The 16782-nt window shown below is 38.6% G+C and overlaps 1 protein-coding gene across 1 annotated transcript in view; it reads right to left on the minus strand.

The window, feature by feature from the left end:
- The window catches only part of LOC139744813 (poly [ADP-ribose] polymerase 2-like), a 77708-nt gene extending 61330 nt beyond the window's left edge, over nucleotides 1-16378 (minus strand). The window contains exon 1 of the mRNA XM_071655228.1: nucleotides 16269-16378. Within this exon, the coding sequence (XP_071511329.1) occupies nucleotides 16269-16302 (34 nt within the window). The 5' untranslated portion in view covers nucleotides 16303-16378. The remainder of the gene's footprint in view (nucleotides 1-16268) is intronic.
- Nucleotides 16379-16782: the final 404 nt, after the last annotated feature.

The following is a 16782-nucleotide window of genomic DNA, read 5'->3' on the forward strand; positions in this document are numbered from 1 at the left end:
CACTCAAAGGATAATTGAATGATTGTTGCCAGACAATAGCCGCCAGACGCCCCAAAGACCAAACTCTTACCAGCGAGGCTAGCCTAGCTGAAAATTAGGAAAGTAACCCCATGAAACCCACTGGAACTTGTTCTTACACTTACAGAATAAATGCATGACCGCTGCCAGACGCTTTAAGTGGTGGGGCGTGTAGCCCCCAGACGCTCTCAAAGACCCAATTTTACCAGCTATAAGGTTCACATTATTTCAGAAATGATAGCAGTGTAATTCCATAACAATACCGCTTGCTTGCGAGTTCACCTGTCTATAATCTATGCATTGCCTTATTCTTATGTTCTGCTTCCTTGAGCCCCATAAACCCAACTCATGCATTCTTATAGTCCACTGCACTGCCTGGACTGTTTTGTGTGATCATTTACCGCGCGCACACACCGCTACAGCACGCGTATGCCCCACCGTATATGCTCGTGTATTAATTTGCCGCGCACGCACGCATCTCGACCTCCAAAACAGTCCAGTCTGGTTTGCCAAGTCTCCCCGAAATATTTCGGAAAAAATTGGCCCCACCCCCATCCCCTCATTCATTTCGAGCATCCTGATTGGTCGATGAGATCGCGTCCAGCAGGCAATTTGTGGGATCGAAAAAAGTCGATCGATCTCTAATCATGTAGTCTTATTGCAAACAGGTATATTGCATGTAGCAATATAACATACATATTTTACGCCTATATTTGTATTAATCTCTCCATATATTGATGGAATTTCAAAATTATTTTTCTTTTAATTGAAAATTGCTCAAATGATATATCTTAGAGATCATAAGAGGAGAATGAAATTAGAACGTACATAAACCGTGCGTAAGATTAAGACTAACTTCTACTCGTTTCCATAACTGTTATAAATTAAATTATAAATATCACAATAACCAGCATTTTAAATCTATTTTTCGACAGAAAAAAAATAATTAAAAAATCACAAATTAAAAAAATTAATAAATACGTGTAGAAAAGATATTCGCCCATTTAAAGCATCGTGACTTATCGTACATGTCAATTTCGAGGTGGCTTTTACTTCTCGATCGGGGATCCCCCGGATCGCGTGTACAGCATACAGCTTGTGCAACAAATGTGCTTTTCGTATTGATTCCGAGTCTTGCGTTTTCCGACCAAAATCTGTGCAGCATTTCAAGTATTTCCTCCAAACCTTGTTTACATGATCAATGGATGTCAACATCAGCGTCTCCGAGTCGCTTTTCTGACAGTGATAATGAGAAGAGCATTCAATGCACTGTGCTACTGAGAAGCTTGGATTCGTTGACGGTTTCGGGGAGCAGCAGCAGAACCAGGTTTCTCCGTGCGTGGTCATAGACTCATGATTTTGTTTATCTCCATGCCGACTGGTTTCGGCAATAGTGTGGTGTTCCAACTTCCAAGCTGCACCGTTGTGCATTGATATTCTTCGCAAACTAGATCTACATGATGGACCAGACTCTCCGAAAGCTGTGGCTCTTGTCATGCCTTTGAAGTCTTTAATTTCGGACCAGATGAGCAGGGCTATGGATCGTGCTTGGCCTGCGTGACAAAGTCGAAGACTCAAGCGGCCTAGTGGTAAGCTAATCATTTAACGTTAGATCTATCCAGTTTCTACAAATGATTCGTCAAGGCAACTTTCATTACGTGTCTCTTGTCTTGAATTACAAACTGTAACTGTAGGCCCCTAGTTGAACAAAAAAAAAAAAAATGATTGTAAAACTAAATGTAGTTAAATGTCTGGCCTCTGGGCCGGGTAGGGTAAACACATGTCAGGCTTCTACTACAGTACTACTCTTGTGAGTGTTCCTACTAGGTGTACTGAGTCAAAATCCTGTGTAATTGTAATAAATTGTTAACACCGTAACTGCACTGGTTTAATTTTTTTGTGCAGTACAGTAACTAAGTACTGTAACTTTCTCGCATACAAATGCAATTACACATAGGCCTACTGCCTTAGCTTTAATCTGTGAGACACAGCCTGTGTCTCATCAGCTTTGCTCCTCTACACAGACAGAGGAGCAATCGAGACACACGCTGTGGCCCACAGACTAATTCTTCATGTGCATGTACATTGAGAAAAAACTCAAATAGGAACATGCTTCAGTATGCAAATGTACTCATACTGAAAGGGGACAACTTTGCACAACAGGGAATGACACTAGAACCAGACAGGGTTTGCCATTTGAACACTTTAATTCGGTCTTCGGTACCGAATCGTCAACATAGGTCCTCTGAGGACAGCCGCCATCTTTCGTTCTTCTTTCTGCCCTCTCTCGGCGTATCTGTTACAATCGTTTACACATTATGTTCCCTTACAATACTTGTTCATCTACAGATTAAAATTATGCAGTATTATGGCTATGCGATATGCATTGAAGAGACTACAGGCATTATTAAAATTACATGTGCAATGTAGAAAATGTTTTTTTATTTTAATCTTACTGTTTTTTTTTTTCTTATTTTTCAAATAGGGGGATTGCATCTGGAGACACCAAAGCATTTCGAGCAGTGTATGGAAAATTTGGTGAATTACGATCGGAACTCAAGTCGTCAGTCCCGCTGTTGCCCTGACAGCCACTGCAACCAGAGATGTGCGTAGCGGTATCATCGAAAACTTTGGTCTTCGCAATTATGTGTGGGTAAATCAGTTGCCGGACAAGCAAAATATAAAACATGTTGTCAAGTCTGCTGCAAGAGATTTAGATACAATGTTCAAGTGGCTGGCAGATGACTTGAAGATCCATGGTGCATGTTGTGAAAGGATGATAAGAAAAATGTGCAGTAATGTGTACGCGACCTTTATGGCACTGCTTCCAGAAGGTTGCCACAGGTATAAGTTTATATGTACCACCAGAACATGGAAACTGAGGAAAAAAGGAAATTGTTGACAGCATGTTAGCAACAGATGGTGAAATCAGAGTTCTGATAGCTACCATTGCATCTGGCCTGGGTGTTGACGTAAGCAACGTACACAGTACGGTTTTGTGTGGATGCCCAAGTGATCTAGACGATTATATCCACTTTTTAAAAGCACTAAGTTTTCAGGCCTTATCAGATATACTGGTAACATGAAGAATCATGTACAGCTGTACAGCTGTACATCGTAGCTGAGATTTTTTTTAATGAAAAATGTCACGTATACACGTGTACATGTAGCTTAGCTTGTACCTTTGGGATTTGAAAATTGTTTTTTAGAGAATTCATATGATTGTTTTAAAACAAGAATCCACTGTGGGTGTTTTTCCTCCTTAAGGTTTGTAATGGTGAGTGGTTGGTACATTGGTTTCTGGTGTACCTGAATTTTTGCAGTTCCTTGCTACATGTACAATAATTTTCTTTTTATCACTGCAATTACTGTACCTTGCTCTTATTCATAGAAGCAAATACAATGTACATTTGTACACACCTACTTTTCATGCTGTACTTTGTTTTTTAGGTGTGAATATTTTCATTGATTTTCATTGGACATGTTGATGGGTACATATCATAATTACAAACTTGTGATAAAATTATGGAAAAGTTGAAATATTTTAGTTCAAGGTTGTGTTTTTGTGATGTAGTGGATTACATGTACATGTACATACAGACCATGCCAAGTGGGGATGGGCTGTGTGTTTTGGGTGTTTGGGTGGGTGTTTGAAAATTGAACTGAAAATGCTGTTTGTCTGCACATGTAATTGTTCATCTATGCATACATGTACATACAAGTGTACAAATGTGTAGAGTGTGTTTTTGAGTTGTACAACTACCAAGAACTTGTTTACATATAATACTTTCTTTACATACAAAATCATTCATGACAAGTACAGTATGTTCTTTGGCCCATTTTGATAAAACTAAAACTAGTTCTGTTAATGCACATGAACATTTTTACCTATAGTTTGAACTGTGTAGCAATGAATTTATTTTCTTTTTTGAACTTCGAAGCATTTTTTTAAACCAAGAATTGTTGTAAAGCGCAACAAATGAAAAAACAAAGATTTCTTTGTCAGAACTTGTAACCAGTTTGTGTTAATCCTGTATTTTTGATGTGTAATGAGAGTCTACTACACATGGTAATCAGACTGAAATGTGACATATCAAATTATTTCTCTGACATCAAAATTCAGAGTCAAACAGTTTACAATGTATTTTGTTTGAAATAATGCACTGTTGTTGAACAATGATCATGAACTATCATGAATATACAGTAAATGTATTGTATATTACAGCACATGTACATGTACATGTACAAATGAAAGTGTATAATGAAGGAATTTCAAGAGCATGGAGAAACAACTGAAATATGCCTAATATTTTATAAACTATAGAACATTTAATTTCAGTTCCTTATGAGTACTTGGTGGCACAGAATATCCAACTTTAAAGACACTTATACACCTGAGGAATTATTTTGAATGTCCTTCCCAGAGTGACAACTTTTTGAACTCATTATTGACAGTTGGGAGTGGGATGCTAGCTTTGAAACTTCCTTGGTAGTTGGTACAACATTAACAGTTTTACCATCATGGCCAAATTTGTATAATGAAGGCTTAAGAAGTAATGTGATTAAAAAAATGTACAAGTTATACATATGCTCAAATTACACTACTCGTAGTCCATTTGTTTTCACTTTGCTGTCTGCTCTTACTGTACATGAAATGATGAAGACTACACAGTGTATTTAACAGTACATATATTTGCACATATGTGTAATGTACATGTACACTGTACATTGTACATTTCAAAGTACAATAGTGATAAATTGATGTATTTCCTGACCACACCTCAACACTGAAAAAAAAATCTAAACTTATTTACAAATAATCAGGTGCCATAAACGTTGAAAAAAATAAAGTCTACTACACTGTACAGCTGCATGTACAAAGTACATATACAATGTTTTAATTTGGATGTGATTTGTAATAGGGGGTTTAATCAAATTGCTAACATGTGAGTGTGTGTGTGTATGTGTGCATGTGTTTGTGTATGTTTGTGTGTGTGTGTGTGTGTGTGTGTGTGCACATGCGTGTATGTGTTCGTGTGTGTTGTGTGCATGGCCCACACATTTCCCAAGCATAATTTCACACTGATATCCCCCTAAAATGTTTGTGAATTAGAAAAAAACAATTTGATTTGTCAGACTGTCTTTTGATATGCATAGGCCTACTTATTCGATAATATACATGGAGCTACTATTTTGAGCAAATACTGGTATGGTTTGCCAAAAAAAAAGGAAGATATATGTAACCTTTATATGCATATGCAGAAGGGCAGTTCAACCAAAACTGTTCACTTGTAATGCCAGAGACAAATGGACCAATATCTCTAGCAAAAATGCTCTTAAGCGTCTTCATCTTGGTTTACTAAGTTTAGCTTTACTATCATGAAGACTAACAAACAAAAAACTGAGTGACGGGGTATTCTTACAACAGGGATATTGGTCTGATTGTCTCTGTTACAGAAATTATCAAAGTGAATAGTGTCGGTCTAACTGCCCAGTAGGCCCTACATGAAGTGGTAATAAAATTATACAAGTTGTACAAACTTAGCGCAATTCTTTAAATTCAGACTGCTCTCTAAAAAAGGCACCTTCTGGTTCCTTACATGTACTTCACAACTTTGCACTACAAATTGTGTAATGTGGTTGTACCCTATCCCCTTCACCTCCACCACCCCTGAATATGCTTGATATCTTGTATACCATAGCTAAGTAGCGGTTCATAGAACCTACATCTCACAGCCCTGAGCTTATTACAAAATTACATTGTTATTTAGTGGGCCACAAGTGCCTATGTCAATTAAAGAATTTCTTTAATTTCTGAATATTTCATCATACAATATTATTAAGGAAGAATAATTGATGACAAAATTATTTCTTTTAATGAATATGATCGGCACAATCCACCCCCCTCAAAAAAAAAAAAAAAAAATATTGATCCACTTTACCAACAATAACATCGCCAAACAAATCTTCCAACTTTTCTTGAGGTCCACATCTCACGACCTTCACAGAGTTCTTTGCAGTTTTATGTAGTGTTTGGACGTTAGAAGTGGCACATCACAAATCATACATCGGCGAGCTGGCGATTTGTAGCTCGCCATTTTCAATCTCAAGAATAATATTCAAGTCATCATCGAATCTCTGGGCACAACAAAGTCCAAAACACCACGTGAAAGTAGGTCGGACATGACTGCAACCATAACTTTCAGCCAGTCAAAAACGTTGCACGAATCAGCTGTGCAACAATGCATGGTACGGATCACTGAAGAATTGAGTACGTATCGCATTGCATTGTGATCAAAGAGTTGGCTCTTTGATTGTGATAATGTGTGTTGTGCAAAAATGCAGGCATCTCTGTGCACATAATTAGTAATTGTTGCAGATCGCACTGTATTCACGGTGCAATGCACACAGCTGGCTGCAGATCGATCGATCCCACATAACTTTTCTGTGATCGATCCCTTAGTTTTCATGCATACGCAATGAGCTTGCGAGAGATAGGGCATTACGTAAGCATACCTAATATGAACTTTTGACCCTACGCACTGTCAAACCATTCTGGACGTTTTTTTCGGACAGGTTTGTTGGCATCGAGCGGTTACAGGGGATAGCGAGATAAGCTGTGGAGCGGCGCGTGGATGCGTAATGATAGAAAACGTCCAGAATCTGGACTAGCATTCTTATGGTGACTCTCCCATGTCATCATCCTTGTTCATTGCAATTTGTTCTATTTTTTGAAAATATTCTTATTCTTCATCCCAATTATCACAAATTCTGAAACTCTGTCCTCAGTATAACTAATTCATAGTTGTACAAATGTAAAAATCTGAGAATCACCCGGAGGTCTCCTTTAATGGGGGAGTTTCTTGAGCGCACAGGGAAACATGCTTTGAAATATCAATAGGGCAAGTGTTGAGACGAAATACTGTAGAAATATGAGAATATACTGTGCTGTGGTTTTGGTAGAAGAAATAGGGTATCTGTATTTGTCCTCAGTGACAACCAAAAAAACTTATTTGGAAAGAATAATAGACATCAAAAAAGAATTGCCCAATCAAACATGTCGGGATTTTTCTCAAACATCAGTGTTCTCATTTTCTTTGCAGTGTAAAACAAAAATGAAAAACAAAAAACAAAAAAACAGGGCCGGGTACAGTATCCGGATGGAAATTGGTGGGATGGGCGTAAACCCGCGGGTATTATAACATACTGACGTTAAAAAAAAAACAAACAAACAAAAAAACAAGACCAAAAACTACTTCTTTCTGTGCCCTGGGGAGAAATATTCATCAATTGCATTCGGAAATGTTGAAAATCACAACTTTTGATGACATTGTGTCCTACAGTATCTCTTCTTATATGAAGGCTTTTTTTATAATTAAGTTTCTTTCCTCTATGACCATGATAAAACAAACCCCTGATGATTAAAACAAAAGACAATCAAAACTTGGCAAATGAACTCTTTGGACAGTAGCAAAAGGGAATACATTAACAGTTTTTGCAAACTCTTTATACAATTGTCTAATACTCCATCAAGCTCATAAAAAATACAATTCTACTGCAACAAGAAATCCATTCAGTAAGACTCGTCCTCGGTGTACATAGCTTAAAATGCCAACTTTTTAAAAATAATGCCCCAGCTCTTAAATTTACTTTAAAAAAGGGGAAGTAAAGCTCAACACCTTTGGCCAATGACTTTTTAGGTACCGTTGGTACAGGATTGGAAAACGAAACAATTTTCTGTGTATAGAACAACGAAACAGAAACTGGTACATGCATTATTCTCTGTCACTTTGTTATGCATAATGATGGTTTGCTCATTGCAGTTCCGGAATCTCAGCTCAAGGGACTCGAATTGATCCCAAATCAGTCGGCGTGCGTGTATCACCCAAAACAATATCTGAACACAATTATAACTGCAGTCCTCCATAGTCTGTATTGGTTGCCGATAAGGGCTGGTATCAAGTTTGATTTTCATATTATTTTCAGTACCTTGTATTTAAATGTTTTCATCGAAATGCCCGTATACGATATGCGTATCTCAGTTAACTCTTTAAACCATAGTTGTAATCTACGTGCCAAGAATCTCATGTTTTCAATAAGCGTGAACTCCAAGACATGTCGAGATAAGGACTTTAAGACAAAAAAGGTTTGGCATCGTCATTATAAAACGAATTCCCCTTTTACAAGACACGTTTTAGATTTTAGATAGAAATATGGATTCGTTTGAATGCATACAAACAGCTTCTTAAATCCTCTTACTTTTTGTTTTTAAGATATGGTGTATGCTTTAGAAGTGTAAGAAGCATGCTCTTGTTTTAGAGGCTTTGAGTACTGGTAAGAAGCATATGTTATTCTTATAGATTATGTGAATAAGTACGCATTCAAGAACGTTTTGAATAAAATGTATCCAGACAACTGCATATCATATTTTCACCTCTTCCTTCATGCAGATGTATACTCTTGCCGAGAAGGTTAACTGTTTGATAGATATAGTGCTCACCTTATTGAAAAGGTTTGGTTTCAGTATATTATTGAAACACAACTAAGTTAACTTTTACATTAACATTTTCACAACTCACAAATTCCACACGCACACACATTTCATGATTCACAAGATCCAAGTTACACTAATCCTATTTACCTGTTTACTTTGCAGAGTGCAACAACAACATAAGTTATATACTGAGCAAATAGGCTTACATCAGTTCGCACTATTCAAGGTTTAGAGTAGTTAAGGAACTAAATCGTACCCGATTATGTAATGCTAAGTTGCACCTTGAGATGATGGGCAATATTGCCCCTATAAAGGAGCAGGCAGTGACATTGACTGTCACTTGCTCCTTTAAAGGAGCAATTTTGCAGCAGTCATGGAGCAAATACGCACCACATAGGTGCAACATCATACCAATAAGGCACAAGATTGCACCCTCAAGAGAGGGTACATTCTTGCATCCTTCGGGCATAAAGTTGCACCTAAAGGTACGAGGTTGCGCCTTTTTCAAGGGGGCAAAGTTGCTCCCGAGGGTGTAACTTTCACCCTTTCTTGCGGGTACAAAGTAGCACCCAAAGTTCCAAGATTGCACCCTCAAAACAAGGCACAATCTTGGAACTTTGGGTGTTTCTTTGCACCCTCACGAAAGGATGCAAAGTTGCACCAAGATGTAAATTTCGTTACGAGAAGGCAATAATGATTTCATGTAAAACATGTAAAGGAAAGTTGATAGTTTGGTTATTTTATCATTACTCATCTTCGTCTTCTCAACAAGAAGATGATACACATGAGCTCATTTGCTTAAGAAGTTGAAGGATGTTTAATTGCTGGTAGCCACGTAGGGGCTTTTGTCATAACATTTTGCATCTTAATCCCTCGAAACTAAGTACATGCAGTATTAGTTTATAGATAACATAATATTTTTGTTGTTGCTGTGAGCTTATTCATATGAATTTTAGACATGTTTCTCATATGTTTCTGTCATATGCTTTACTGAAGAACAGCAAATGTTGAGTTTATTGGCAAGAGAGGTTGATCATTACTTTATATTTAAGTTCATTGAAGTGCCGGAGCATAAACTTGTCTTGAAATATTAGCATCCAAAACCCTCCAAACCAAAAACGTGCAATACTAGACACGACAGGAATTCCTTGTTGTTGTGAGTTATGTTTCTTAAAAACACAGCTTTTTTCTACTTTTGCAATGTACTATGTTCAAAAACACTCTTGAACAATTTTCAGATTTCGTTTCTTTCTTAAGAGAAGAAAACGGTGAGGTCATGTAAAATATGTTCCTATAAGTTTTATTTCGTTAATAATTTTTCTTTACCCATTTCCTCAACCGTAAGGTGATACGGTACTTAAAAAGTCATAGGCCAAAGGTGTTGAGCTTTACTTCCCCTTTTTAAAGTAAATTTAAGAGCTGGGGCATTATTTTCAAAAAGTTGGCATTTTAAGCTATTAACACCGAGGACGAGTCTTACTGAATGGATTTCTTGTTGCAGTAGAATTGTGTTTTTATGAGCTTGATGGAGTATTAGACAATTGTATAAAGAGTTTGCAAAAACTGTTAATGTATTCCCTTTTGCTACTGTCCAAAGAGTTCATTTGCCAAGTTTTAATTGATTGTCTTTTGTTTTAATCATCAGGGGTTTGTTTTATCATGGTCATAGAGGTAAGAAACTTAATTATAAAAAAAAAGCCTTCATATAAGAAGAGATACTGTAGGACACAATGTCATCAAAAGTTGTGATTTTCAACATTTCCGAAATGCAATTGATGAATATTTCTCCCCAGGGCACAGAAAGAAAGTAGTTTTTGGTCTTGTTTTTTTTTTTTTTTTTTTTTTTTTTTTTTTACGTCAGTATGTTATAATACCCGCGGGTTTACGCCCATCCCACCAATTTCCATCCGGATACTGTACCCGGCCCTGTTTTTTTTGTTTTTTGTTTTTCATTTTTGTTTTACACTGCAAAGAAAATGAGAACACTGATGTTTGAGAAAAATCCCGACATGTTTGATTGGGCAATTCTTTTTTGATGTCTATTATTCTTTCCAAATAAGTTTTTTTGGTTATCACTGAGGACAAATACAGATACCCTATTTCTTCTACCAAAACCACAGCACAGTATATTCTCATATTTCTACAGTATTTCGTCTCAACACTTGCCCTATTGATATTTCAAAGCATGTTTCCCTGTGCGCTCAAGAAACTCCCCCATTAAAGGAGACCTCCGGGTGATTCTCAGATTTTTACATTTGTACAACTATGAATTAGTTATACTGAGGACAGAGTTTCAGAATTTGTGATAATTGGGATGAAGAATAAGAATATTTTCAAAAAATAGAACACATTGCAATGAACAAGGATGATGACATGGGAGAGTCACCATAAGAATGCATGAGTTGGGGCTCAAGGAAGCAGAACAAAAGAATAAGGCAATGCATAGATTATAGACTGGTGAACTCGCAAGCAAGCGGTATTGTTATGGAATTACACTGCTATCATTTCTGATATATGTGAACCTTATAGCTGGTAAAATTGGGTCTTTGAGAGTGTCTGGGGGCTACGCCCAACCACTTAAAGCGTCTGGCAACGGTCATGCATTTATTCTGTAAGTGTAAGAACAAGTTCCAGTGGGTTTCATGGGGTTACTTTCTTAATTTTCAGCTAGGCTAGCCTCGCTGGTAAGAGTTTGGTCTTTGGGGCGTCTGGCGGCTATTGTCTGGCAACAATCATTCAATTATCCTTTGAGTGTATCACAAGAACAACCGTGTGGGTTTCAGGAGGTCATTTTTCCAGCTATATATAGGCTAGTCTAGCTGGTAAAATTGGGTCTTTGAGGGCGTCTGGCGGCTGCCCCCCCCCCCCCCCCCCCTCCCCACCACCATTTAAAACGTCTGGCAACGGTCATGCATATATCCTGTTTAGTGTAAAGAACAAGTTCCAGTGGGTTTCACAAGGTTACTTGTTCAGCTAGGCAAGCCTAGCTGGAAAAATTTGGGTCTTTAAGGGCGTCTGGCGGCTACCTCCCACCACTTAAAACGTCTGGCAATGGTCATTCATTTATCCTGTAAGTGTAACGAACAAGTTCCAGTGGGTTTCATGAGGTTACTTTTTCAGCTAGGCTAGCCTAGCTGGAAAAATTTGGGTCTTTAAGGGCGTCTGGCGGCTACCCCCCACCACTTAAAACGTCTGGCAATGGTCATTCATTTATCCTGTAAGTGTAACGAACAAGTTCCAGTGGTTTTCATGACGTTACTTTTTCAGCTAGGCTAGCCTAGCTGGAGTTGGGCCTTTAAGAGCGTCTGGCGGCTACCCCCCACCACTTAAAACGTCTGGCAATGGTCATTCATTTATCCTGTAAGTGTAACGAACAAGTTCCAGTTGTTTTCATGGGGTTACTTTTCCAGCTAGGCTAGCCTAATTTTGGGGGGTCCTTTTTGTGGCCCTCCTGGCCACACCCACCACCGATGACCAGCCAGACGTGCATTTCCATACTCAGGGGCATATGTACTAAATTGTTATACACATAAAAATTGGTAACCTTTTCAGCTAGGCTGACCCCCGCTGGCTCCCGGACTATAATGGCACTTGCATGAAAGGAAACTGGATTGTACAGCAAATGGTAACATGAAGAGTAAAGGTAGAAGCAGAAGCCCATTGACTTTAATATTTAAAATCTTCATAGGATGGGAAAGTATAGGCCTAAATGTTACATTTTAGAGCTGTATCACAATTACTGACTGGGTAAATGTTCATCACAAATGGTGTTTTTGTCTTTATTCCTTTTAAAAGAAAGGATTACAGAACAAATTTCAAAGGGTAGCAGATGCTCTGTATCAAATGGGCATGAAAATCAAAATACATGTCTCTGTGGAGGAAAGATCTAAGAAACAAATGAAAGAAGGTCATAGTCATACACTTACAATTAAAGATAAAGGACTTAAGGATGAAAACAGGACGTGTTCAATAAAAGGTCAGACTATCGACTTGGTGATAATAAAGCCTTTAGCATATACAGATGGAAGATCAAAGGTGTCACATTCAGTGGGCATCCCGTGTCAAGTAATGACTTCTATCACACTGTGTATGATCCTTCTCTTAAATTCTTGATCTTTCCTCACAAAAATTATCCTGTTCATTTCTCTCTGTCAGTAGCAGTGCTCTCTTTTCCTTTTCAAGACATTTTATGTCCTTCCTCTTCTTTCTAACCTTTGTTCAATTTATGCTGCATCACACCCATTCACTAGTCCCTCATCACTATACATGTACTTAGATTTTGTATGAAACCATGAGACTTTTTAGCAAGAAAATATACAAATTGATATCTCAGAATTCAGTATGATCTTTAACATTTGAGAATGAGTATCTGTAGCAAACCTTATAAAGTTATCAGTTAGCACAGTCTCCATGTACACATGTAGTTCTTGTACATGAGAGAAGGTGAAGGAAGGGAGGAGACTTTCAGCACAAGAAGTCTTGTCAAGCGTGTACCCTGATGTCAGGACTCACTGTCAGAGGCATCCAGCTACACTGTATGCTGAGTCATGTCAGTGTATCATACCATACATATATTTCAACTTTCACTCCTTTAGACTGCCAATCACTAACACTGTTAAGCTCAATAATAATGCCCTGAAGCTATTTCATGAACAGTTCACATACATATTCGCACGAAAGTAGGATATGTCATTTTCTTCCATATTAGATGTGCGTGTAATTCCGTTACCATGTAATTCCGTTACCACAATTACAGAAGAACTGAAGGAGATATTTCACAAAATGTTTTGTGACTTTTCAGGGAGTCACATGTAGAGAAAAAATTTACAAGGGGAGAAAAAATCAGTGATTAGTTTGTTCAGGAGAAAACTTTTTTCAATTTCATGGTAACGGAATTACGTCAATTTGTCAGTAGATTTTGAAAATTTCTCCAAAAAATATGATAATGAGAGTGACTGAATGCTTTATTAAATGTGATTGTTGAAGCATAGGAAGAATGATGTGGAAGTATGGATATTTAAAGCAGAGAGATATTTAAGTTGTTTCATTTCAAATTTTCATTTAATATTGTAAAATTTTAGATAAATACAATAAATAGTCTTCCAACTTTAAAAGTGTGTACAACAAAAACGAGGAAAGTTATTGGTAAAGGGTTTTTTGTTTCTGTAAATACAACAATCCGTCTGTACGGGAAACTGAAATTTCTGAGCATTTACTTAACTTTGAATTTTGCTGTTTTTGCCCTTCCCATACGGAATTGCCCATCAATGACTTGCCTGATGGTCTCGCGTCAAAGGTTCGCCTTTTTGCCGATGATACAATTTCCTACATGACCATCGACAATCAACATCATACGCAAAATCTTCAAGAGGACCTAAACAAAATTGGTGACTGGGCGAAAAAATGGATGATGGATTTGAACATAGATAAGTGTAAGGTTTTGATATTATCCAGGAAAAGAAGAAAGGTGCAACATGTGTATCATCTAAATAACGCCCCTCTTGAAATGAATCTGTTGAATCCGTGAAGTACTTGGGTGTAACCATCACTTCTGATTTGAAGTGGACCCAACACAGTGTCAATAAAGCCAATAACGTGCTTGCATTTCTAAAACGCAATCTTCGCATAAAATCTTCTGATGTTAAAGCCACAGCTTACAAAACGTTGGTTTGACCAATTGTTGAGTATGCTTCCACAGTTTGGGAGCCCATCTACCAAGAACCTAATCCACCAAGTTGAAATGGTCCACAGAGCTGCGCGATTCACTTTAAATCGCTACCATAACACCTCGAGTGTCACCAAAATGCTACAAGAACTTGATTGGACCACTCTGGAACAGCGCAGAGAAAATTAAATGACAGGCTAATTATGATGTACAAAAATACACAATAATCTTACTCCTCTTTCAGCACAGGACTATAATTATCAAACAGGCTACTCAGTTGACGAGAGCCTCGCAACCACACTCCTATCAGGTACCATATTCGAGAACTGAATCGCATCGCCATTCCCTCTTCCCAAGAACTGTAAGGAACTGGAATTCCTGTCGTCAGAAATTGTTTTATCGCCATCTGTGGGGATCATTTCGAAACCGTCTAACGGTTGATCACACTATGTCACTAATTCACAGTGGCTAGTTATTTCCGTCAAATTTTCTATGTGCTTGTAAATATCTGTAAATAAATTGTATTATAATGTAAATAGCACCAGTCTGCAAGAATCTTCAGTCTATTGAAGGAGGCAGACTTAATCAGAAGAAGAAGAAGAAATGCAAGGAGCGCTCCAGGGGTTCTAACTTACTACTAGTACTAGACATAGTATGGTTGGGGCACCACTAGCCCCGGAGACCGCTACGCCGCGCTGCACGTTGGGGCTGGTCGCAGTTAGGGCACGTACACCACCTATCGGCAGGGCACCTTCCCATCGGCACTCTGCGTATCATGGCTGTTTGCGTATAGAACGAAAGGTACGCGCTGGATTAAGTGTCACTATAGCTATGAAGGACAATAAAAACGAAGAAACTAAAATCAAACTCAAACAAACCAAGCTAAAAATTACACATCCGCTCAGTAACGACGCATGGCTGTGAAATTAAACGTGTATTACTGTATACGCAATGATTTTCGCGTACATAAATTTTCGCGAATTGCCGCTGTCACACATTTTCGCGAGTGGTTAAATTCGCGATTGGGGACCAGAGAAAATATGAAGTGGCAAAGAAAGTGTGAATTTTCAACTTACTAGCAAAATATAGAACTGATACTAGTTATACACTGCATGAAAAAAACTTACCAAACTCTGCGAACTAGTAAGTTAGAATTCAACATTTTTGAAGTGGTTAAGTCCATCGCGCTAGATTTCTGACGAGTGGTCCCCTTGCGATAATGGATCGGCTATCTACAGTATTCGTAAGTAGGACGTGGACGTGCTACATGTACGTAAACAAGCTCAGCCAGTATGGTCTGTTCGGTAAGTTCATGACATGGTATAAGTACTGAAATGTTCGTATCATCAAGGCAAGGGATTCATTTTGGAAGGTAATATTTTCGCGTGTTGTTAATTTCGCGAATAGCTCCCCAACTCGCGAAATTCGCGAAAATAAAACCCCCCGCGAAATATATAGCGTATACAGTACCTATGGCCTGTGAAATTCACGTGTATTACCTATGGAGGGGAGGGGGTGCCGATCGCAAGGTACCCTTTTTTAGTAGACAGAAAGATCCGTCTGTCCGGAGGACTCTTTTATATTTTGCCATTGTCTCACTAGTGACGCTGTCCTCCGTAGACACGGAGGGGATCCGTGAAGTCTCCGCGGAACATTCCCCCGACGGACAGATACAGACCGATCTTTTCGGTCAACCTTTTTAGCTGCGCGAAGAAAACGGAACGCCACGCAACTAAAATTGCGCTATTTTAGAAACAATGATTCATAATCAACCGAGACGGTCACGACATTCAAAAACTGCAGTATTTATGGCATATTTGAGGTAAGAATTAGGCGGATTTGTGTTATATTTTTAGAATAAACAAGCTACAGGTCCTTAGGGTGACGATAGGTGGTACCACCCAACCCTTCTTAACTTAGTGTTAACTAAAGTTGGCCAGCGCCGTAAAAACAGCGCAAAATGCAGTTTCATGGGACTGAAGTCTAGATTCAGACGATGTCCACATCGTGAAATTGTTGAAACGACTGATAATTTTTCGCCAGTACAATTACAACTGTAAGGTCGGTGTTTTAAATTTATGATTTTTTTACCTGCTACATTTCCTCTCTTCCGTCTGGACGACATTTCAGTCTTTAGGAGGCTAGCGTTAGATCTAACCGTTTGACAAGATACGGTTTTGTTCGCTACGTGCTGGAGCTTGTTACACAGTGTCCGACTAGACTTCTAAACCCTCTTTGGTCGGGTCCGTCTGCGTCGGGCTACGTCTACGGCCCGGTTTTCCGGTTGCACACCAATCCAATCACATCTCGTTTTTCCACGGAAACGAGATTGCGACATGATCGACGCCGTCATGACCCCGTGTTGCTCTTGTTTGGACTTGGGCGACTTGTCCAGTACCAGTACGTCGCTGCGAAAAACAAATTGATCTCTAAGACCCCGGTCGTAGTTGACAGCCCATCCGTGAATAGTTTTAAGTCAAACTGGTTCTGGAGTCAAGAGTCCACTCAAGACAAGAACAAATACAACCCCGACGGGATATTTTTTTGTCCATGTTATACTGCACAGCGCCCCGCACCAAAAGGGGATGCGCCCACTTCTCGATCC

The sequence above is a fragment of the Diadema antillarum genome, unplaced genomic scaffold, assembly GCF_040938485.1.
Source record: "Diadema antillarum isolate AM-2024a unplaced genomic scaffold, OU_Dant_1.0 seq00001213_RagTag, whole genome shotgun sequence".
NCBI classification, from domain to species: domain Eukaryota; kingdom Metazoa; phylum Echinodermata; class Echinoidea; order Diadematoida; family Diadematidae; genus Diadema; species Diadema antillarum.